A 24,469-nucleotide genomic window follows, 5' to 3' on the forward strand; every position below is an offset into this window, starting at 1 on the left:
TACAACAAGAGCTCGGCAGAAAAGAGTACACTATTCATAGCATATTACACAAAAATAAACCAAATTCTGAGGACAAATAAATTATGACATCATATAGATAGTATAGATAAACATAACACATACTCTAATTCATTCAATCCAAATAATTGATAACGATGAAAAGATCAAATAATCACAGTCAAGATACGACCTAATTACAGATGCATTACTGAAACACTCAAAGTCAATATATAATCAGCAAGAGAGATATCAAATTTGAAGAGAGTTTAATTGTAGAACATCCTGGTATAACATCAATATAACATTAATGTATTATTATTTCAACTTACAATTTTAAACACTTTGACTTCTTACAATTAAAACGATTGCAGCCAATTTTATCCACTAAATCTAACTTACATATTTTTTTTAGGACTATTCTTATTAAAATCTTATCAACAGTGGAATCTGACACATGGGAACTAGTCTCAGTTGACTGAAATCAATGGCCGGTGAATCCAGTTCCATTGCGGATGAATTGTTATTGTATTTTGCAAAATTCATTGCTTTTCATGCAAAAAAAACTTTTCTTAAACATATTTTAAATTATCACCTTGAGTTCTTCCTTCCCAACCTGACAGTTTCAAAGTCGCCTTGGCGGACCACGGTTCATCACAGAAACAAGATTCAAACAAAAGAAATAGAGCTTCTACGAGATTTGTTTGCTCAACACATCCCAAAAAAAAAATTTAAAAATATATATAGAGATCTTTATATGCTCAAACTACCTGCTATTTTGATCAATTATGTAATTCAGTTATGCTCTAACTACCTGCTCTTTAAATCAATTATGTGAGAATTCAGGAATGTCAAACCACATCATTCTTGTAATAGAAAGTGAAAAAAAAAACAAAAAAAATTATAATTCAATGAGTTATATAAATTAGTCGGTTCGACCATATCTGATAACAATTAAGTTTATTATTGTTGTTATAAAAAAATTAGTTAAAAAAATAAAAAATAATTAATTTAATTAATACATTCAATAATAATGTAACACATAAACGTCTTTACAAAAAGACATATGATGTATCTTTATGAAAAACATCCGAGGAACACAAAGAGTACTTGCTTTCCAAATTAAAGATGTTATAGGTTTAACTTATAGTTGTCTTATACTATATAGATTTTAGTATACTAAAAATTGTTATCACCGAAGAAGTTGGGGCAATTTTTACAAATCTTCTAAAGGGATATCTATCTATCTATCTATCCATAGTGATGGCCTAGATAATAATGATTAACTATAGCTATGTTTTGACTGACAAATACAGGTATGACATGAGGCTCAATTAGCACATAATGTAGTTATAAATGTCGTAAGAATTTTTAGTGAATAGTACAAATTTTTTTTTTTGTGTTAACTAATGTTAATTTTATTCATTTTTTAAGAAAAAATAAATTATTTTTTAAAAAAATATCCATTAACAAAAATTTTATTTTTTATCATTAAATTTTGCTTACCAAAATACCCTTTAATAAACTATTTTTTTATTGATTAAATTGTATTTTTATCAAAATATTTTCAAAAAAATTAATAATTAAATTATTATTTTTTTTTAAAATACCTAATCTTTAATAATTTTTTAATTATTAAATTGTGATTTTACTAAAATTTTTGTTAATAATTATTTTTATATTTACTATTAATTTTTTGATATTAATATATATTATTTTAACATTAAATAAAAAATCTCACCACTGTATAACAATTAATATATATTGATATTGAAAAATAATTTTATTAAAATTTTTTATTTAATATTAAAATAATATATATAGATATAAAAAAATTAATAGTAAAATATAAAAAATTGTTAACGAAAAATTTGGTAAAATTATAATTTAATAATTAAAAAATTATTGAAAGGTATTTTAGGAAAAAATAATATAATTATTAAATTTTTTAAAAATATAATTTAATCAATAAAAGAATAATTTATTAAAGAATATTTTGGTAAGTAAAATTTAATGATAAAAAATAAAATTTTTGCTAATGGGTATTTTAAAAAAAAAATTCTTAAAAAATAAATAGAGTTAATATTAGTTAACACAAAAAGTTTAAAATAGATTAAAGAAAAATATTTTAAAAGTTAGATAGAAAAGAAATATACATTTATAAAATAGAGAAGAAAAGTGTCATTTTAATATTTGTAGAAGAGAAAAATAAAACTTTCTCTTTTATTTTTGATAATGCTACATGCCCAACTCATTTTGACAACGACATTTAATTAAATTGGTCTAATAGTTTATAGACACATAAAAAAAGAGACAAACATAGGTACATATTACAGAACTACGACTGAATGCACTTATGCACATGCATTGTGTAACATCTCATTCTTTGTGACATGAAAAGATAACAGAACTTGTTCTTTGTTTGAACTTTGAAGCTACGGTTTTTGCCCATTCTTTGAGCTTCGCTTTCATCCACTCAACATCCACACTGATGGACACATTGCACTCATCTTGAAGGTGCAATGGAGGAGGAAGAAGAGTGTGTTCTGAGCTATGTTGATCACCCCATTCCTCTAAATTGGTGTCACATCCTTTGTAATCGACACCTGCCATAGCCAAAGCTTCTATAGACATGGTTCTTTAAAATGTCGAGGATTGCTCGGATAGTAATGGGAACCAAAAAAGAAGACTAGTTTGTTGGAAGTTTTGTAATTGGGGTAGCAACTAAAGGAGCTAGCATTTATATACTAACACAAGCAAAGGGTTTTATTCGTGCGTTTAGGACTTTAGGCAACTAAAAATCACGGATATTACATGGGGGTTAAGGTTTCATTGTATCTATGTTTTCATAATAATACATGTGATCCCCGATCTCTTTCGCTTTACTCTTTTATTTTACAAAAATACTAAAAAAACAAACAAAGTAGTCTAAATTTATTAACTTATTTAATATTCATAACTCTAACAACAATAAACAAATACAAAATAAAATAAATTCTAGCCATCTTTTGACAAACTTTTTTGTTATCAAATATTTTTAATTGTTTTTATAACATTTTTTTTAGATTGGAAAAAAATTGAATACATACTCCCAAGATATATTTAATTTGTTAAAAAATACATATTTTAGAGCATTCAGAAATAAAAAAATTAGTTGTTCATATTTTTTTATACACATATTAAGTAAAAGTATTACTATAGGAAGCTGCTATTACCACACCCAAAATGTGGCTAGCTATTGTTACACCCTTCGTATTTAATTTTTGGACACTCTTCCTTATGTATTCTTTCTTTCTTAATTAGACAAATAAATGATTCAATGAAGCAATGGTTTAATATATTTTTTATAATTTCTGTTATTAGATTTTCATTGTTGTGAAATCAACAAATACTAATTAAATTCATTTATAATGTAATTACCATAAAAGATTTAAATTAAAAATTTTTAATATTGTAACTTCTAAAATAACAATATCTAAAAAAAACTTTTTTATTTCTTATATAAAAAATAGATTATAATAAAAAATACTCTAAATATTAAAATATCTAATACAAATATCCGATATTATTCCCTTTAGTGTTTATAAAGTTAAATTATATTAGGTAGACATATATATAACAGGTTAACCCAAAAGAAAAAGAAAAAGAGAAACTATTTTTTTTCCTCTAGAACTAATTCTTTAGGTTTTTAAATACATGATTTTAAAATATTGGATATATTTATTGAATACTGTTTTTGTTTTTCCCTTTCTAATTAAGAATTGTAATAGTATTTTTTTTATTTTAAAAATTTAATAATTCAATAATGTTGGGATCATATATATAACTAAAATTGAAATATGCCTTCCTATAGTGTTTAATTACTTTAAAATAATACAAAACGAAAAAAAAAAGGCAAAATTGAAACAAAAAAAAAATAAAAATAATTATGTTAGGTGTGACAGTAATCCCTTCCCATCCTGTAATTACCTTCTTTTGGTCTTTTGGACTCGCTCTTGATACTATAAGAAGGAAGCGATTTAGCGAGTCATTATGTTACTAAAGTTAGTAACTTAATGTTTGTTGGTTAGTTACGTTATAGGTAGTGATACGAATACCTTGTGTTTTTATTTGGTATGCTTTTGTAAGCAACTACGTCACATAGTGTTAGAATAGGACATAATATAGTACACATGTCTCTCACCCTAAAGCTTCTTGATGAGTTTGCAGGCAAGAAACATAACAAGCTCGTGACCATCATATATATAATCAATACTGTAAGAGAGTTTATGAAACTTCGGATCCTAATTTTAAATGTGATCAATTTGGAAACAACAATGCTAGGGAACAAACTCTATATAAGCCAAGAATCAGCCAACTAGTAAACCAGAGGCACCGGTGACTTTAACCGGATGTTGCTACTAATAGGCACACGGATGTTTCTTTTTCTTGTAAATTGGATGGTTTTGGATATGATTTATATATTTCATGTGTTACGCATTAATAAAACATAATTAATTATATGGAACCAACTAATTAATAATCAAAGGATCTGTTCTGTGATTTTCTCCTATCACTAGCGTATCTTTTCTCATATTTTGAATGTGGTCAACAACAATTTAAAAAACAAATTAAATTATAAATTAATAAAACTAATTATAATTAATTATATTATTTTATTCTTGACTGATTATTAGTTGGTTCATATACTTTTCCATTTGGAAATAACCATGTGCGTTGATTAGTTTCGCCTGCAATACCTTGGTTCAAGGCATGAAAGGATTAAAATTGACAACTGTTACATTTTTGGCTAAGGTTGAACGGTATGGCATAATTAGTGCTTGTGTGCGTATTATTATCTTAATAAAAAAGATTTTTTTAATAAAAAAAGAATTTTTTTTATTTTTTAAATTGGTAAATTTTTATATTTTTTAACGTATTTGATAAATTTTTGGGATAAGTATTATTTTACTCTCTCACATTGAGAGTCAGAATCAATGACAGATCCAAAAAATTTTAATAATGGGGACAAAATTTATATAAAATCATAATAATTTTTATAATAAAAATAATATGTATATATAAAAAATTAAATATTAAATTATCTATTAACCATTATATATATGTGTATAAATATATATATTATTTCTTATTTTTAATATGTATTTTATATTTAATATATATTTTATACAAATAATTATTTTTTATGTACATATAACATGATTATTAATATGATTGTATTTTATTATTGTAAAATATGATTAGCCTTCAAAATATGTAATATATAAATTACAATACTGAAATAGTAATTTAAATAATAATATATAATTTAAAATTCTATTGTTTTAGGTTTTATATTTTAAAAAATTAAATAATTTTTCTCTTAACACTACCATAAAAAATTTTCTCTTTTTATATATATTACTAAATAATTATTTAAAAATTCACTTCCCAACGCAATTAGAAGTCGACTCTTATTGATATTTATAGTTAAAAAAGTTCTTCCAATTAATACAGTTGCTATGCAAAAATTAAAACTAATTTAAAAAGAAGATAAATAATATTCTTTTGAATTGATTTTTAAAAAATAATACTAATTTCGTTTAAATTTGAGAATTAATCATTCTAACGAATTTTTAATATAAAAATTTTAAATTGACGATTAAGTACCAAAAGTTGAGTAAAAAATTATTGTGGGGTCAAATTTAATAATCTAATGGGGCAAATAAATATTATTATCACATAATACTCAAAAAAATTTCAAATCGTAGTGGGGACGCTTGCCCCCACACCACTGTACATAGAACTGTCCTGGTCGGAATCGAACCCGTCCCTGGTGTATATTTTGATTTAAAATCATCCTTAAAGTCGTATTTGAATTTAAAATCGTTCTTTCTAATAAAATTTTTTAATTTATTCCTAAACTACCCCTATAATAACAAAAATTATAAAATTTAAAAAAATAAAAGAAAACGCGATGGGGGGAAGGGTATACGAATGGGGAGGGGAGGGAAAAGGAGAAGGGGAAGGGGAAGGGGGAGACGGCGCCAGCAGCAAAGAGAGGGAGGAGGGGAAGTGGAAGAAGCCGGAGAAGAAGAGGAAGAAAATGAAGGGGACGCGGGTTCGAGATGGGGGGAAGGGAAAAGGGGGGAGGGGGACGGCGGCGGCGAAGGGGGAAGGGGGAAAGGACGCGCGGTGGGGGTGGGGGGAAGGGTAAAGGACGCGGGGTGGGGGTGGGGGTGGGGGGAAGGGGGGAGGGGGAGGAGGAGGGGGAAGGGGAAAGGGGGAGGGGACGGCGAGCCACTACCGTTGGAGATCACGAGCCTCGCCGCCTCCGCGTTGCTTCTGTCGCCTCACGCCTCGCCGCCTCGCCTCGCTTCTGCCGCCTCCCGCCTCGCCGCCTCCACCTCACGCATTGCTTCTGCTTTCTTGTTTTCTGCTTCTCTTTGGTGTTGTTTCTGTTTCTATTTGGTGTTGTTTCCTGCTTGCTGTTTCTGTTTGGTGTTCTTGGTGTTGGTGGTGGTGGTTGGTGGTGGTTGTGGTTGTGGTTGTGGTGGTGGTAGTGGTGGTGGTGTTGGTGGTGTTGGCGTTGGTGTTGGTGTTGGTGTTAGTGGTGGTTGTGGTGGTGGTGTTGGTGTTGGTGGTGGTGGTGGTGGTGGTGGAGGTAATTGTGCTGGTGGTGGTGAGAGTATTTTTGTCCAAAAAATTAAAAAGACGATTTTAATACGAAAAAAACGTTAAATATGATTCTAAATCGAAAATTACGTTGAGACGATTTCGATTCCGACCCTCAACGTAAGGGACCAAAACAATACTTATCCCTAATTTTTTAGTAGTAAAAGTAAAAGTACTACAAAAATTAAAAAATATATTTTTTAAAAAAAACTGTAATTTATACTCTTTTTAAAAGATATTATTTTTTCAAAAAAAATTTTATGTAATAAATAAATTAAAAAATATTTTTATATTATTATACTCAAATATAATTAATAGATAAAAATATTTTTTTTATAAAATATTTAAATATAAAATTATTTTTTTTATAAAATCTTTTAAAAAAATAACTCAAAAAAATATTTTTTTTAAAAAAATTCATCCAAACAAACTTTTATCCTTAGTATAAGAATAGATATAATTTTAGAGTGATGTTATTTGTTCAACAACTGTGTGAAAAAAGTGCATGCTTTTATGCTAAAAAATCAATCTATGTTGGATATACATTAAAATAATAAATTATTAAAATTAATTATTAATATAAAATATATATTAATACTCAGTTAAATTATGCATATATATATTTATACATATATAAAATATATGATGATTAATTTTTTATTTACATAATATTATATAATTTCTCTCTGAATACACATTTTTTAACACACGCACATAATATAAATAAATCATATTTACATCGGTCTCTCTCAATCTTATACTCGTAGTTGTAGTGGAGATTAGTGTATGTTTTTTTCCGTAATATATTGTTTAAAGTGTACATTTTTTGCTTCTAAACGCCCTTAGCTGGATCATATTGATAACCATAAATTAAAGACATGCAAATTTTATATGTATCTCCAATTCAAAAAATATTACGCAGATGTCTCTTTTATATTTTTATATAAATCGAATTTATTAAATTTGAATTAGATTTAATAATATTAAATTAAATCTAATTCGATTTAGTTAATTTGGGAGATTACATGTAAATTAAATTTATTAAATTTGAGTTAGGCTAAATTACACTAAATTGAATCAATACATTTTGAATTATATAGATCACTACTAAATTGAATTAAATAATTTCGGTTTAGTACTCTTAATAAATCAAATGAACTGAAGTCCATTTACAATGGGTGTGAATTAATGGGCTTTGGATTGTACCCACAGTAAATCGAAATAAGTGGTTTCGATTTACCATCCCTACTAAATCGAATGTAATGACTTCGATTTACAGCCATTGTGAGTCACTAGTAAATCGAATCTATTGGAGTCGATTTACTTGCATGAGGCCTATATATAGAACTCAAATTCAACTGATTCGAATTACAAATCATTCTCGCCCAACCCCACCACAAACGAACCTAGACAAAAACTTTGGAAAGAAACCCCACAAAATTCAAATCTTAACACGTGGAGAATGATCCAAATCGTATTTATTAGTTGGATGGAGTCACGCATATTGCTGGTGCCGTCAATGAAGAGGTTAGTGAATGAAAATTTTTGTTTTCAACATAATTTAGTCATGCTAGTAATGTTAACATACTTCCTCTACTAATTGTTTATAGTCGTTAGTTAGGAATTAGAAAATTAATGTTTTCGATATAAATGCTAGTTAGAAGTAGTAAGCTATTAGTTAGTTAGATTTTGAGAACCTGAAATGGTACCTAAATGTTAGTTAGAATAGTGATTGTAGGCTCTGATAGAGTTTTTAAGTTATTAGTTTTATATTCAGCGAGAAATAGTTTAAGATTAGGATTCACTTTAACTCAACTTTTACAGTCATGATGATAATTGAGTATTCCGATATCTAATTATAATTTAGATAATTTTTAAGTTATTAGTTTAGCATTTTTTTTCTTTTGTTTGAATGTGTGAGATTATACGTTTGCATTTTTTTTAATTAGGTCATGCATTATTTAGCATTTTATTCTGGTTCCTATGAACAAAATTTTCATGGTTCTTATAAACAATTTTTTATAAATTAGGGTATGCAATATTCAGCATTTTTAGAACTTTTTTTAATCGAATAATGTTTTGTTATGGTTGTTGTAAATAATTTTCTATCATTGTGCAGCCCCAGCAATGTATCACTAGCATGAGAAGGCAACATGGTATGGCCCTGAATGACAGGATTGTGCCGTACTTGCAGATAGTCAATTTATAGCATTTTTCAAGGCTGAATGAGACTTAGTTTAGATTGGATGAGCCATTAGTGAGTGCATTCGTGGAGGGATAGCCTCCGGAGATGTATACTTTTCACATTTCATTCAGAAAGTGCACGATCACACTGCAGGATATAGCGCACCAATTAAGGCTCCCAATTGACGGTCAGTATGTCAGAGGATGCCTCACGGACTTTGAGCGACACATTGACGGTGGCTACCCTACGTGGGCATGGCTCGAGGAGATATTGGGTATTTTACCTCCCGCGAACTGCATCGACAAGTTCACAGTGAAGTGCACTTGGATGCAAGAGACATTTAGTGAGTATTTAAGGTTTCAATATGTTCATCGCTAATGTTATGTTGGCACTGTTACTGTTTATGATGACTAACGATAAGTACTTCTGTTCATAGTTCGTGTGGATGCCATATAGCTTGTCTGATGTCATTCAGGTGGTGCACCCCGAGATATTGGAGCCACGACATATGGCATTGTGGAGGGCATTAATAACATTGATCTATTTTGCTGTCATAGAGTGGCATCAAGTGGATTGAGTGCTACCGCAGCTTGGTGGTGTATAACATCGACTTCGTGCCGCACTGGAATCAATGATGTCAAAGGATGACAGAGGTGCAGATTGGTGGTTTTTTGATACGTTATAGAGTTGGCACATTCATTAGGCCAACAGAGCACAACATGTGTTATAGTTTGATGTTATTCCAAACTCAGGACCTTCACATGCGTACTTGGAGTGGTGGCATGAGCACGACAGAAGATTCTTGTCGCCTAAGCTCCTCCTTGGTGACCCCAAGGCAGTTGTGATACCAACTAAGGCAATGCAACAAGGTCCAGGACATGTTCCTAATATGAACCAGGTGCTGATGTCCCGGACAGACGTCGTGTTGGGCAGAAACATCGTATTGGGACACGTTCGAGTCAGTGTGAGGGGAGGGGTCGTGGGCGGAGAAGGGCGAGGGGTCACAGCTGTAGAGGAGCTAGAGGTGGTGGTTAAGGTAGAGCCCGACGTGGAGAGAGAGAGGTTATGGTAGCGATGAAGACGAGGGTGGTGATGGTCGAGATGATGGGGGTGACGACGGTGATGAGGGAGGTGATGGTGGAGGACACGATGGTGATGACGGAGGTGGTGGTGGTGGTGGATATGATAGATCCGACGATGGTGACGGAGGTGGTCGTGGAGGTGGTTACGGGGGCTATGGTGGTGGAGATGATGGTGGTCAGGGTGGGAGTAGCCGAGGTAGTGAGGATGGTGGTCATGGTGGAGGAGGTGAAGGCCAGGGTGGTAAAGGTGAGGCAGGTGAGCAGGTGAGCAGGGAGATGTATATGGTTGCAATGATGTATATGGTGGAAGTGAGACAGGTGGCGGTGTAGTCAGACGAAGGTTTGGTGATTATTTCTTTGGGGTTCCTAGCAGTAATGTGGCGATGCACGAGAGTCAGAAGTGCATTAGCCTAGGTCAGATGCTATTGAACTTGCTTGGCAGTGAGGACCTTGACGCGGAGTTTGGTGGATCACGCTTCCTTGACGAGATCAGCATGATCATGTAGGAGGATGACTTGGCTAGATGCAGATCTCAGGTAGGTGGATCCCAGGCACACCTTGATGTCGATCTGAATCAGCCTCTTACTGGACATATGGATGCCACATTTGCATTGGGTGGTACACCCCCCTCGTCATTGGCAGCACCTACTCTAGCACATCCCAGTCCATCCACATCACAGGAGCGCATACCGGACGAGATTGAGCAAGACAGAGACAGAGACGGAGACGAGGACGAGGTCCCTCTGGCCCAAAGAGCACGATGGATCAGGCTCCCCCGTCGCTGCTTCATATGATCGCATCTTTTCTGACTAGTGATTATTTCATTATTCAGTCGTGTTATGTATTCCGTGTTATTATGTATTCCATGTAGCTATATCTTACCGAGGAACAACTTAAGTTAGCACCTGCTGTATGATGTATTTTATTACATTTAGAAGGACATGTACGTCATATTGTATGGAAGCCCGGGTTTGTTATATGACTATTTCGTAATGTATGATAAAGTTGTCTTATAACACAAGTACGTAATATACCAACATTAAAATAAACCGTACAACAGACACTAACATTAAAATAAACCGATGACGAGTCTGAAGACAAAACATTACAATAACTAAGCACAACCCTACACATTATTGGCGGATGCAGAACCAATGGTGACTCCTCCCTGTGAACACCTCCTACGAGTGTGGCCAGGCTGTCTGCAAAGCCCACATATCTTGGCCTTGTTTGGCTCAGACTCGTCTATGGTAATTTGGATTTTAGTAGTCTTGGGATGCCCTTCAAACACACGTCTCTTGGTAGGATCAGGTATGACTCTTAGACCATCATATGGTGGCCAAAACCTCTCAGGGATTGGAGGTGTGAATCCCATCCGATAGAGATCGAATACCGAGCTAAGGCGATATACCTCATGGACATAGGTGGACCAACTCAGACGTGCATATGCATAGCATGCTAAGGCATGCCGACATGGATAATGAAGTGCTTGGAAATAGCCGCAATCACTGGTTTGATTCGTCAGGAACACTCTATAAGAGCCAAGTGAGAAGCTCCTAGTCATAGTGGTCTCAGCTACAGTGAACTCAGAATTGTTCATATCGTACAAAATCACCGTTAAACACCTTGAGGCCTTCAGATTAGCCTTTATTGCCTTTATCAGATGCTGACTAAACTACTGTCCGGTTCTTAATGGTGCCTTTGTCTCTCTTCCTTTGCAAATAAATAGCTCAGTCAATCTCCCATAAGTGGACTTCATCAACACACACACTAGAAGGTTCCTTACACCCTTTAGTATCGAGTTTACATACTCGGAGATATTCGTAGTCATATGCCCCAATCTCTGACCTTCGTCCTGATGCAGAGTCCACTGTGCATAGTCAATCCGATTAACCCATTCACACATTGCAAAATCTTTGGATCGGAGGATGTCAAAGCAGTAGTGAAACTCGACCTCAGTTCTGGCAAAAGCAGCGTTCACTAAAAACCTCCGTGCATCCTTGCCCTTGAAACTCAGAGCGAAATTCGCCGCCACGTGACAAATACAAAATGTCTAGTATGCATTAGGCGGAAGCTAACCACCATTAGGGGTCTCCAATGCAGCCTTTATTCTGTTGTGCCTATCTGATATAACTAGAATACTCAGTTGAAAGGTTACATGCTATCAAAGGTGAGATAGAAAGAATGACCACAACTCTGCATTCTCACTCTCCACAAGTGCGAATGCAACATGAATGATATTGGAGTTGCCGTCCTGAGCAACCACGACGAGCAGTGTACCCCCGTATTTGTCGTATAAGTGAGTCCTGTCGACACTAACCAACGGCTTGCAATGACAAAAGACCTCGATACACGGTGGTAATGTCCAAAAAAGCCTATGGAAATAAGCTGATGACTCATCCACTTGCTCACCAACTCGTACGGGACTTGTCCTCAACACCGCAACACTACTTGGCATCGTGATTTGCACACCCATTACCCATTGCGGCAAATCATTATATGACTTTTTTTAATCTCTGTAAATCTGTGCCACGACCTTCTTCTTAGCCATCCAAACCTTCCTGTAAGTCAGTCTAAACCCAAAATGTGCCTCCGTTGCATTCTGCAATACCTTGATTAAGACGGTAGCATCAGCTCTAATCATGGGCAGTATGAAGGCCGATATCACATGATAATCAAGCATCCTATAATCACTATATATCGATGTGGCGAGATAAGTATGAGGTCTATTGTACCGTTTTACCTCCTAAATACCTCTACGCTTGCGAAGACTGATCTGAATTAGCCATGTGCACCCGGTGCCGAACTCCTTACACTTCTCATAGTACTTGCAGTGATCGGATTCCAACACTTTGTACTCAACCCTATGTGGATGCTATAAGTCTTCACGATTAACACGACCTCCTCTTTACCCTAAAACTGCTGACCAACCTAGAATTCTGCTAGAGCTCCTATATTCTGTGTATCTCTGGCCCATAACTAGAGTAGTCCTTGTTATGTCATCATCACTATCATCAACAATCGTGGCGGACTCCACATCATCATCATCATCGTCATCATCATCATGATGCAGTACATTCTCGACACCATCCGGTACTCCACCCTCAACCATTGCAATTGCAAGCTCACACAAGGGTCGAGTAGCATCTATTTCTCCATCATGACTGCGGTTTAGATCAGCTACAAAGGACGGAGATGCAATTAAAATGCCTCATGTGCAATCACCAACATAGATGACGAGACACCAAGAGACATTGAATTAGAGCAGGCTGGTACTACTAAGGATTGAGAATTCCGGTTCGAACCTCCTAAACTATAGGCCACATCCATAAGCTTGGCCAACAGCTCAGGGGTCCTCACACTACTAGAAAATTAGTTATTACAGACGGATATTTCCGACAGATTTTATCCCACTGAAATACAGACAGAATTTCAGAGGAATTTTTTTGTTGGAAAACGAAAAAAATAGATTAGCATAAATTACAAACAGAAAAGAGAATCCGTCTATAATTCCGTCGGAAAAATTAATTTTTTTTCCGTGGAATGGTTACAGACGGATTTTCCGTCTGTAATTAAGTAGATAAAACTCGCGTTTTATTAAATTATTACAGACGGAAAATCCGTCTGTAATTTAAAATTTTCTGTCTGAAAATTTTAATTTAGACCTAACCTATACCCTCTTCTCTCTCCGTGGCAGCCCCCGTTCAAACTGTGTTTCGAGCTCCATTCAGAGTTACTTTTCTCCCTGGCACGAGATCAAACACGAGGGTTCTTCCTCTCTCCCTGGCACAAGGATTCAGAGTTACTTTTCGAGCTCCATTCAGAGATCAAACACGAGCTTCTTCCTCTCTCCATGGCACGAGTTACTTTTTTCTCCGTGGCTGCTACTTCTGCTTCTTCCGCCGTGGCCGTTGCCGCTGCCGCCGCTGCTTGCATCGCACAATCTCTCTGTCATCCCTTGCGTCCTACAAGATCCCCCCGCCGCCGCTCTCGTCGCAAAGCTCTCTCTGCCGACGCTCTCATCGCATCTGCTCCCTCTGGCACCTCTTCCATCTAATCTCAACTCGCTCTCTCAGTTCTTCTTGTAACCATCTCAAATTTCAGGTATATAAATCCTGATTTTGTGATCTCTGTTCTTTGTGATAAACCTTAGGGCTCAATTTTCCTGTGTCAGTTTTAGATTTATCATACTCTACTTTTGTGCTTCGTTTGAATCTGCGGATTTACTCTGATTTTGATGAATTTTTTATGCAATCGAAGCTTTCGTTTGAATCATTTGCTTGGACGAATGTTGAATCTGTTCTGTTGTGCTTTGTTCAAGTAATTTGTAATTCAATTTGAGCTATTTGTTTGATAATTATTTACAACTTTCATTGTTTGATCATCATTTGCTTGTTATTCAATGTTATAGCTCAAGATCTTGTTGACACTATGCTTCTAAATTTGCTTCTAAATTTCTGATATCTTCACTCTTAACGATGGATCTGTAACGCCTCTACTCAAGGTTAGGGTTTCATGTCTCTAATTATATGCTAATTATGAGATTATGTTGATAGTAATTGAGATTGTGAATGTTGCAGAGCATGACAGTGCATAATATGTATGTTGGAGAGGGTTCAAACTTCCAATATAATATATAAAAGGGTGGCTGAGCAGTGGGGTTCTCTTGGTGACTTGACTGCGTCTGTTACATCGATTCGATTCGATTGATACAGAAGGAATACTCAGGATCTGCTAGAATTGGCGATGGATCTGTTAGACGAGATCAAGTTGGTCTAGCGGGTCAAAATACTCAGGTTAATATTTCAATTGCATAACCCTTATAGAGTTCTATTTTATGTTTCAGAATTATTATTCTGGTAAATAAGGTTTAGTTCAATATTTAATCTGTATTGGTTTCTGTATTGTTGGCTTATGTATTTCGCAGCTTGTTCATCAGGGATTACTGAATTATATTAGTTCCCAGGTAAAGCTGGCCCTCCTTGTCTCTCCCAAGTCTTGAAGACATACTTAATCAATTTTTAACCCTTTAATTCTTATCTTCTGTGAGCTCTGAAGTAATGGTAAAAGGATTGGAGGAGTTAGTAATCAATTTTTAACCCTTTAATCTGAGAAGGCTCAAAGTGAGTTGGAGCATAGTCCAATCTTCTCATTCAGAACCAGAGAGTTGGAGCATAGTCCAATCACTAGTCTTCCACTACTTCAGTACTATCGAGAGTGCGTTTGAGCCTACAAGCTTCTAAGTAATATTTTTCTCTTCATGGAACAGTTGGTTGAATCTATTTTAAGCAAGGTTGTAGAAGAGTTCGAGCATCAGATTGCAAGCTGAGGAGGTGAATAGTTACAACCAAAAATAACTTCAAGAGATCCTGTTTCTCAAAGCAATGGGTCTTCAAGAGGTGAACAGTTACAACCAAAAATTTCTTGAATGTAAGTAGAACTGTTCAATGAACATGACAGCATAGCAAAGAAATAGGAAAGTGCTGTTGATTCCTTTTATTGTTGATCTTTTTCTAGTCATATTCTAGCACTTGTTCTGTTTGATTTATTTTCTTGAGAGTAAAACGAGGTTCAGGGCCACCTAATTAGAAGATAAGAGGTGAATTTAATACATTAACAGATGTAATACATTCATTTTTTTTGAAAGATAATATAAAAAATAATTATTTTTACTGTGGCATGTAATTGGATGTATTTGTAAATTAAATTCTTTTAAACATTAGCCTGAAAAGAAAATGTGCAAGTTTCATTGAACCTTGAAAAGGGATTGAGATGGGGGAAGGGGCGGCGGGGGCACCCGATTTCTTCTACAAGGAAGCTCAGCGCCTTGGCTATGTTGCTCGCTCTGCCTTCAAGGTTCTCGAAACTTCTGTTTCTTCTTCTTCTTCTAACTAACTAACTAACTTTGAGTTAACAGCTAGTACAGATACAGAAGCAGCACAAGCTCATCAAGGCTGGCTCATCTGTACTAGACCTCGGCTGTGCTCCAGGTGCTTGGCTTCAAGTTGCTTGCCAGAGCCTCGGTCCTCCCAATCATGGCGGTTTCGTTCTCGGCATCGATCTCAAGGTAACCCAAACCTCCATCTCTCTCTTCCACGGAAACACAGCTGATATTGTTGAAATGTATGTTACACTTTTTGAAGTCAAAGAGAGAAACTTGGATTGGAGAATACGCCAAATAATTATTGTGCTTTCCTTTGCATTCAGGTTTTTCAGTCGACTTGGAATGGTTCCAGTAATTGCATTAGTTGGTTTTGAACTATTTGACAGAGGGTTCCTTGTGGTACATATAACACCAGCCCCACTTACTGCATTATTAATAGTGAAATTCACGATTATTTTCTCATCACTAATATGGTTTAGTATACTATTCTGAATCTAAATCTTTTGTGTTAGGTTGGGAGTTGCGTCAAAATTGGAATTCCCATGCTAATACTGTTTATAGCCTTATCTCAGGTACAATTTAAAAGTAGACACTAATGGATTAGAATTCTCGTGTCTATCTTTCTTAAGGCATATTAATTTTGGCATATTTCTTAGTATTATTGTATAATTAGGTAGCTGTTATTGTATAGGACAAGGGAATAACAAGACAAATCCCATCCAAAACTAAAAGAAGCACTCATGATCACGTAGGTCTAGTCGATTTATAACTGCAGCTATATACATCTTTTACATGAATTAAACCATCATTCATGCAGAATATATATAATCATCACCATTAACACTTTTCAGTTTTTCCTACTCCCTACTTGGCACGCTAATAATGTCTTTCTCTAATTTTAATGATTTATTTTGGACTTCAAATAATTCACATGCAATACGGCTATGAAAGTGGGCTTGGGAATTTTTGAGAGAGCTCTATAAAACAGAAGAGGCCCAATAATAAAAAATATAATGCAATATCTTTATTAAAATTGAAAAGGCTTGAGCCTTGTACTATACTTTAAATTGTCGGAAAATTTTGAAACAGAGATGTTGCAACAGTTTCGCAATAGCATCAAGGTGCCATACCCAAGGTATGTTTATTCTATTCTGTTTTCCATGAAATCAGTCATATTCTATGCTCATCTGGTTTCACATTGTTCTTGTTGATTATCACATTAGCTGGTGAAAGAGGCATGAATTCAATTAGCAGCTTGCTAAGTGGTATTTACCAGTACTGCTTTGCCAGTGGCTCGGTCTAGACAAGAAGTTTAAGAAGCTTGTAGTTGAAATCACTGCGAATCAGGTAATCTGTCCCTTCTAACTTTCTTAGTTAATCTTGGATTTCTACTACATATTCTGCAAATGCTGATATTGCATACTGATTGCTATAGTGAAAAGTGTATATTAGAGAATATGTTTGTCACAGTTCCACACATTTTTCTTTTTAATTTTTTTCACTTTCTCATTATTTTGAGCTGCTGTTATCCATGCATATCCCTATTTGTTATTGAATTTGGGGTTAATGAATCTAAAAGGCATGGTCCCCATGTTGAATTTTTAATATAGATATAGGGAATTAGATTAGATACGTTAGAAGGAATGAATAAAATAAAATTGGGCAATATATTATGACATATATTTGCTTGCTGCTCTTGCTTATTGCCACGTTGTTTTCTTTTAGATGAGTTATATGAATCTCTGACTTTGTTTTCTCTCTAATTTAGCTAATGTATTACTTCTACTTTTACTACCGGTTGCAATTGGGCCTCAAACTGATCTACTAAGGACTAAAATATACTTAAATAGCAATCTAGTGAGTTTCTCATCCTCTTGGTTAGTTTGGTTCATTAAAGGTTATCCTTTGCATTTCACTTGTATTTTCAGCTGCCTGGATGTTAAGTATATTGGTTAGAAGAACTGGGCCATTTTCAGCAATTTTCTGTCTTAGATAACTGATACTTTTAAAATATATTCTTAGAATTTTATGAATGTACTATATTATGTAGAAATTAATATAACTTTTTAATATCTATGAGAAATATGCTATTTGTTTCCATCTCTAAATGGAAGTGATTGTATTATCATGGCTTCAATTTTAAATCATTCCTTGCTGTGGACATATGGAGTTTATATATGATTTTTTTTCTTGAAAAATGCTGCTATAGTTACATCATTTTGTTTAGGATGCCATCTGATTAATATGTTTCCTTTTTCTGTTCATTATTTTTGTTTAGGATGCCATCTAATTTAAAGCAGGGTCAGGATGCTCACAACACTGGGATTCATGTTGGCACCTTGAAATGAGAGCAGGAAGTGGATGAAGAAAACTGTCTCAGCATCAATGGCAGTGAAACTAATGCTACCGTTTCAAGAGCACTCACATAGAACTATGCATAAGCTTAAGTCTTTCTACTTTGGACAACTTTCACCCACTACAAATTTAGCATATTAAATTGACTGTAAGTTCGTTCTTTCTTTTTTTCTTTTGGCCTTGAACCATCAATTCCATCAAACTATCAGATTTGTTATTGATTAGAATTTAGAATAGAAGCTTCTCTATTCAATTAAGTTACTCAACTTCCCTTGAAATTTGATTATGCAGGGTCCATGCCTAAGCAAAGTGCTATTAGAACACGTATAGTTGTAATGGCTGGCCAAGAAGGCCCTACAATTACAAGAACAAAAAGAAAAAGTGCTACTCAACATGGTCAGTTTCTTAAACAAAGATGAACTTATTTTATTTAATGATAAAAGAAGGGAGATTAAATTTACTGATGCATTGGTATGGCAACGCATGCTCATCTGCAGGTGGTTTGACATTGCTTGATCTTCTGCAGGCTCTAAAAGATTATTTACCGATTTTTTTGGGGTTAGTCAATGATGGTAAGTCTTATATTTGTTTTTTATTATGTAATATGTGCTTTTTTTTTGCCTTTCTGTAAGATAAATATTCTAATATTTGCTTTATGGTGAAGGAAGCCATTTACAATATAAAGTATAATTTGTTTGGGTGAATCAAGAGGATGATGCTGAGGTAACTCCAACCATTTTCATAATATGTCTAATGGTTGGTATGAAATGTTGTCAGTTTTATATTTGATGGCAATGCTATTACTATCACAGGCTAATTTTTTACTGCTTCCAAGATCATCCACTGATGGTTATCAGCTTAAGGTATCTGAAGGTAAGTAATTTGGAATTTTAACACAAAGCTATTGTACGAAACAGCCAAAATCCATTGTAATAGAATGGTTTAGACCTCAAATTAGACTCTTTGCTCTTGAGATAATTGTTGTATATACTGTAATACTTTATTTATAAGAATGTTCTGTCTTCGTAGTTGCACTGATCTTTAGTATATATTGTGTTGATTGCGAAAGTAAAATAGTTGTTACTTGTAACAGAAAGCAGACGAGCTTCTGTTGATTTCTTCTTAAAGGCTGCTGGATATCTGGATTGTGCTGTCAAACATGTTTTTCCCCAGTTGCCGGCCGAACTCAGGTTAGTACATATATATGTCATTTATGCAATAACTGGAATGAAGCATTTTCTTTCCCTGTATATGACCTATATAGTTTTCTATATTATTTGATGCTTATTACATGTGTTCTGATTATAAGAGAAATTTACCAGTAGACTTAGCAGAAGGAACGCTTTGAGCACTCTCTCTACAGGCATTAGGATATTGGCCAAGTGTAATTTGTGACATTCATGTAACATTGGGATGGTCATCTTATTTTTTTTTGGGTATTTTTTTATTAAGACAATGAGATATTGGCCAATGATGTTAAAAAATAACATCCAATTTTATAGGTATCATGTAATGAATTTTATGTTTATTTATGTGATTTTTGGCTTTCTTTTTTCAATTTACAGTATTTGATGGAGTAAATTTAGAAAACAAATCTAAAGTATTCATTTTGCAATGAAAAAATCTAAAAAAATTCTATTTTATCTTACTGACGGATTTACAGATGGATTTTCTGTCTGTAATCAGAACGAGATGGTTTTCCAAAGTTTAAATTATAGACGGAAAATCTGTCGGAAAATTCGTCTGTAATTACAGACGGAAAATCCATCGAAAAATCCGTCTGTAATTACAGACGGAAAATCCGTCTGAAATTCCGTCTGTAATTACAGACGAAAAATCCGTCAGAACTTTCGTCGCCTTTGGGAAATGGATAGAAAATTTACAGAGGGAAAATCCGTCAGTAACTGCTAAAAATCCGTTCTGTAATTTTCAGACGGAAAAAAAATCCGTCGGTAAATAATTTCCGACGGGGCTTTTACAGAGGGACAAAATCCGTCGGTAACCAAAAATCTGTCTGTAATAAAGACTAAATCCGTCTGTAAATTTGTCTGTATTAATTCATTTTCTAGTTGTGTCACCTCGAAAAACTGACGATGATAATAGAACAGAACTTGCAAATCTTCGTCATTGCCTGTGATGAATGAATCATACTTCACATCATCACGCAACACGCAAATTGGAATTCTATAGAATAACTTTTCCACCCATTTCACATCATGCGGCCCTAATTTTTGGAGTATAGTATTCTAAAACTTAGTAAAACTCGTCGAAGGTTTGAGAAAAATACTTAGCGAATTCTTATCAGTAAATTTAATTCCTTATCATGTTTTTTTTAATCGACTCTCTATAGTGCACCAGAACTAAAAAACTATCATCACTAACCATTGTGAGTCCCACTACAATGAAAAATTCATGTTCAGCTTGTATTTATATATGTTAGGAATATACTAAATCGAATTAACTCATTTCGATTTATACATATAGGACATTTCATAGTAAATCGAACCTACTGGACTCAATTTACCATTAGCTACTATTGAGTGTAAATCAACTTCAGTTAATACGATTTACCAAGGGTACTAAATCGAAATTATTTAATTCGATTTAGTAGTGATCTATGTAATTCAAAACGTATTGATCAATTTAGTGCAACTTAACCTAATTTGAATTCAATGAATTCGATTTACATGTAATCCTCCAAATCAACTAATTCGAATCAAATAGATTCGATTTACATAGGAATATGCAAAGAAACATTCACATAATGTTTTTTTATTTGGGAGATACATGTAAAATTTGCACGTCTTTGGTTTATAAAGGTCATTTACTCTAATATTAAGACTGTGTTTAGAAAAAAGATTGAGATTGAGAGATATAGAAATTAAAAGAGTAAAACTAAATTAAATCTCTGTATTATATTTAGTGTAAAGTGTATAAAATTAAATTATGTTTCAGTATCTTGTTCAATTCAAAATAAATATAGAAACTAAAATAGAATAATTACTAAAATACTCTTAGTTATTAAAAATATTAGAATAAAATATATTTTTCTAAAATTTGCTAAAAATTTTAAAAATATACCTCTGTTTTAATTTATTTTAAGTTTATCCTTAATATTTTTTATTTGCATTAATTTTATCTTTAATTTTAAGTTTTCTAATCAAATTATAGTCAACAATATTTTTTTCCAATTTTACCTTTTAAAACCTATTTACTTTCATCGTCATCTCCAAAATATTATTTTCTCTCTCTTTTAAATACTCTCTCAATAAATTTTTTATCACCACCATCACCACCATCACTATCACTATCTCTTCTCCTTAATCTTATTTTTAATTTCAACTTCGTCTTTACTACTTTTATTTTTTTTAGTCCAATTCTACTTTTACCTCTATCGTCACCACCACTATCACCATTACTACCGTGAAAATTCATCACAACATGATTCTCTTGTTCTGCAATAATCACAATATACAAATAAAATTAACTTAGTGGAATGAGCCACCAGGGAGCTAATGCATCTTCTACATTCGAACATGAGTTGGTGGATAGGGGATAGGCCGTTAAGTGCCTTTGTTTTCTTTTATTCTTTTCTCTTTGTTTTTTGTTTCTTTTTCATTTACTATGCAAATCTGTTTGATAATTTTTTTTAATGGTGGTTCCTAAGTGATTGTTGGTTAAAGAAAGTGTGATAATTTTTTAATTGAGTTGTGAAAATTTTCTTTAAAAATGTCATATATAGATACCGAGAAATTAAGATAAGAGGAAAAAGGTTAGAGATGAGATTGAAATTAAAGATATAATTGAAAAAAAGAAATGATGATAATAGTGATGATGATGGTGGTAGAAAATTTGGTGAATAGCATTTAGAAAAGAGAGAAAAAATGTATTTGAGATGATGATGAAAGTGGATAGCGTTTCAAGGTTGAAATTAAAACAAAATTATTATTGACCATAATTGGAGAAAATTGGAAGACAAAGATAATTCAATTAATAATATTCATAAATTTATACACAAAAATCTATAATTTTATATTAATAACATCTATAATTTTATACTCATAATATTCATAATTTTATTTATATGATGTCTATAATTAATAAATTTTTATAATTAATATTATTAAATTTTAAACTATATGTCTTATTGTATTCTTCAAATTATCTCATATGTGTGCTAATATGTTATGATTTTAATATTTTTATTTAATATTCGTATGTATACTTATTTATTGATTTTAATACGACGAGTTAATAATTATTTTTAAAATTTTATTTTTTAATTTTTTTTATTTTTTATTTTTTATTTTTTAATAGTCTATATATAAAATATAAATTATATAATAAAAGTTGTTAAAAATTTTTAATTTAACTTCCATCATTTTTACAGAAAATTATTGTATTTTAATGGATAATAATATGATTGAGATATGTTAAGGATTTGATTTAGGAGAAACTAAAATTAATTTAAAAAAAATATTAATGACTCTAAACATGCAGCAAAATAATAGATGATAAAGAAAATAAATAATAAAAAAATATATATCAATATATCACTTACTTATCAAAAAAATAAAAATTTTTATATAAAAATTTTGACTATCTAACATCACTCAAACACTAATTACTCACTTACTTAAGCCACTAACTTCCACTCACTCACTTGCGCACTTCCTTCTTCTTCGTCCACTTACACTCAACAATCAGGAACTTATATGTAGTATAAGCATATTATTATTATTATTATTATTATTATTATTATTATTATTATTATTATTATTATTATTATTATGGTGCATGCATAATATGCATATATTATTATTTTATTTTAAGTGTTGCATAATTGTTATTTAAAAAAAATTTTAGAATAAGTAATTTTTAGTATTTGTAGTTGTTACTTAGTTAGTATAAATATTAAATTATTTTTAATAAATAAATTTTATTTATTTATGTATATAAATTTTAAAAAATAAAGATGTAAATTATATTAATTTATGTATGTAAAATTTTAGTAAATACAAATATAAATTATATATTTTTTATGTGTAAAAATATTCATAAATATAAAAATAAATTATTATTAATTAAATACTAATAAAAAATAATAATATTTATTGATTATGTAACATTCTTAATTACCTTAACATAAAATTCTTTCACCAAAAACATACTGTTGTCATATATTGTAATGAAGATTTCTCTCTTCTTTTACTAAACTCTCCTTCACAATATGAACACAAGATTGAACAAATATCTAAAGCAAATAATTTCAAGAAGAAAAATTTTGTGGTGAGGACGTCGAAAATAAATACGTGATGTTGGCACTACATGTCAAGTTTAGACTATAATGCGTATAAGTTTTATTAATTGTGGAGCAATTCTGAATTTTTGTTTTTTTGTTATTGACAAATAAGATTAATGATATTTATTTGTGATTAAGTATTTATGTATGGGACATATTTGGACCAGTAAAAAGAACTTAATTAAATGGTGAATAAAATGGAAGAGATGCTTTTTCTAGAGTGTGGACGATTATGAAAAATAAAATTTGTTTTGGTTGGAAAACATGATTTTTTATGGTACAAGATATAATAGGCATAAAAAGAATAAATAATCATTTGTATCAATGAGAGTTCAGAATGCTGATATTTGTATTCATCGTAGATGGAAATTGACTTTGTAACCATGAGAGATGGGTCCCGTGTGACAAAAGTAGTTTGGCTTGAATTGGCATCTGCTTCGGGGTTGAAGGATCCTACGTGGCTCTCCGAACCTCCCAAATCTCTGTCTACGTGGATCTAAACGTTTCTATACGAAGGTAATGCTTAAAATGAAAACCCTAGCAACTTGTCTTCCCCAATTCGAATCATATCCCCAAAATGAAATATTGGTGAAATTCAAGCGCACCCAGAGTTATCTCGTAACCCCAGCAATGTCACCACTTAGATTTAACTCTGATGCAAATTTTGGAATTTCGCAGCAGTTCTTCAAGTTTGAAGAAGATGAAGGAGAAGAAGCTCGACGGAAAATATTTCTGTGAGAGGGATGTTGTGTTGATGGAGTCTGGAATGATTACGAACCCTAACAAATGGTTCATCAGATGTCCTCTATGGGCGGTAAGGGCCAGATGCTGCTGTTGTTGAGGTGAGACAATTATTTCTGAGTTTTAGTTGACAATGTGGGACTTTTTTTGTTTTCTCAGACAAGAGATTGCAGATACTTTTGTTTGGGTGGATGAACTCGAATAAGGATGGGAGGTCCTGGCAAGAAGTTTAGCCAAGAGAAAGTTCGAGCATTGTTATGCAATGCCTG

At 32.7% G+C, this 24,469-nt stretch overlaps 1 protein-coding gene across 1 annotated transcript; it reads right to left on the reverse strand.

Annotated features, from left to right (window-relative positions):
• Positions 1-11,044: 11,044 nt before the first annotated feature.
• Positions 11,045-11,518, reverse strand: LOC130956786 (uncharacterized). Its single transcript, XM_057883771.1, has one exon. The coding sequence runs from the start codon at positions 11,516-11,518 to the stop codon at positions 11,045-11,047; it is 474 nt and encodes a 157-aa protein (XP_057739754.1).
• Positions 11,519-24,469: the final 12,951 nt, after the last annotated feature.

This window comes from Arachis stenosperma, chromosome 10 (genome assembly GCF_014773155.1).
Source record: "Arachis stenosperma cultivar V10309 chromosome 10, arast.V10309.gnm1.PFL2, whole genome shotgun sequence".
NCBI lineage: Eukaryota > Viridiplantae > Streptophyta > Magnoliopsida > Fabales > Fabaceae > Arachis > Arachis stenosperma.

What these genes read in the sequence shown, in the direction of transcription:
- LOC130956786 (XM_057883771.1), bottom strand. Translation starts at nt 11,518, where the DNA reads ATGAACAATTCTGAGTTCACTGTAGCTGAGACCACTATGACTAGGAGC.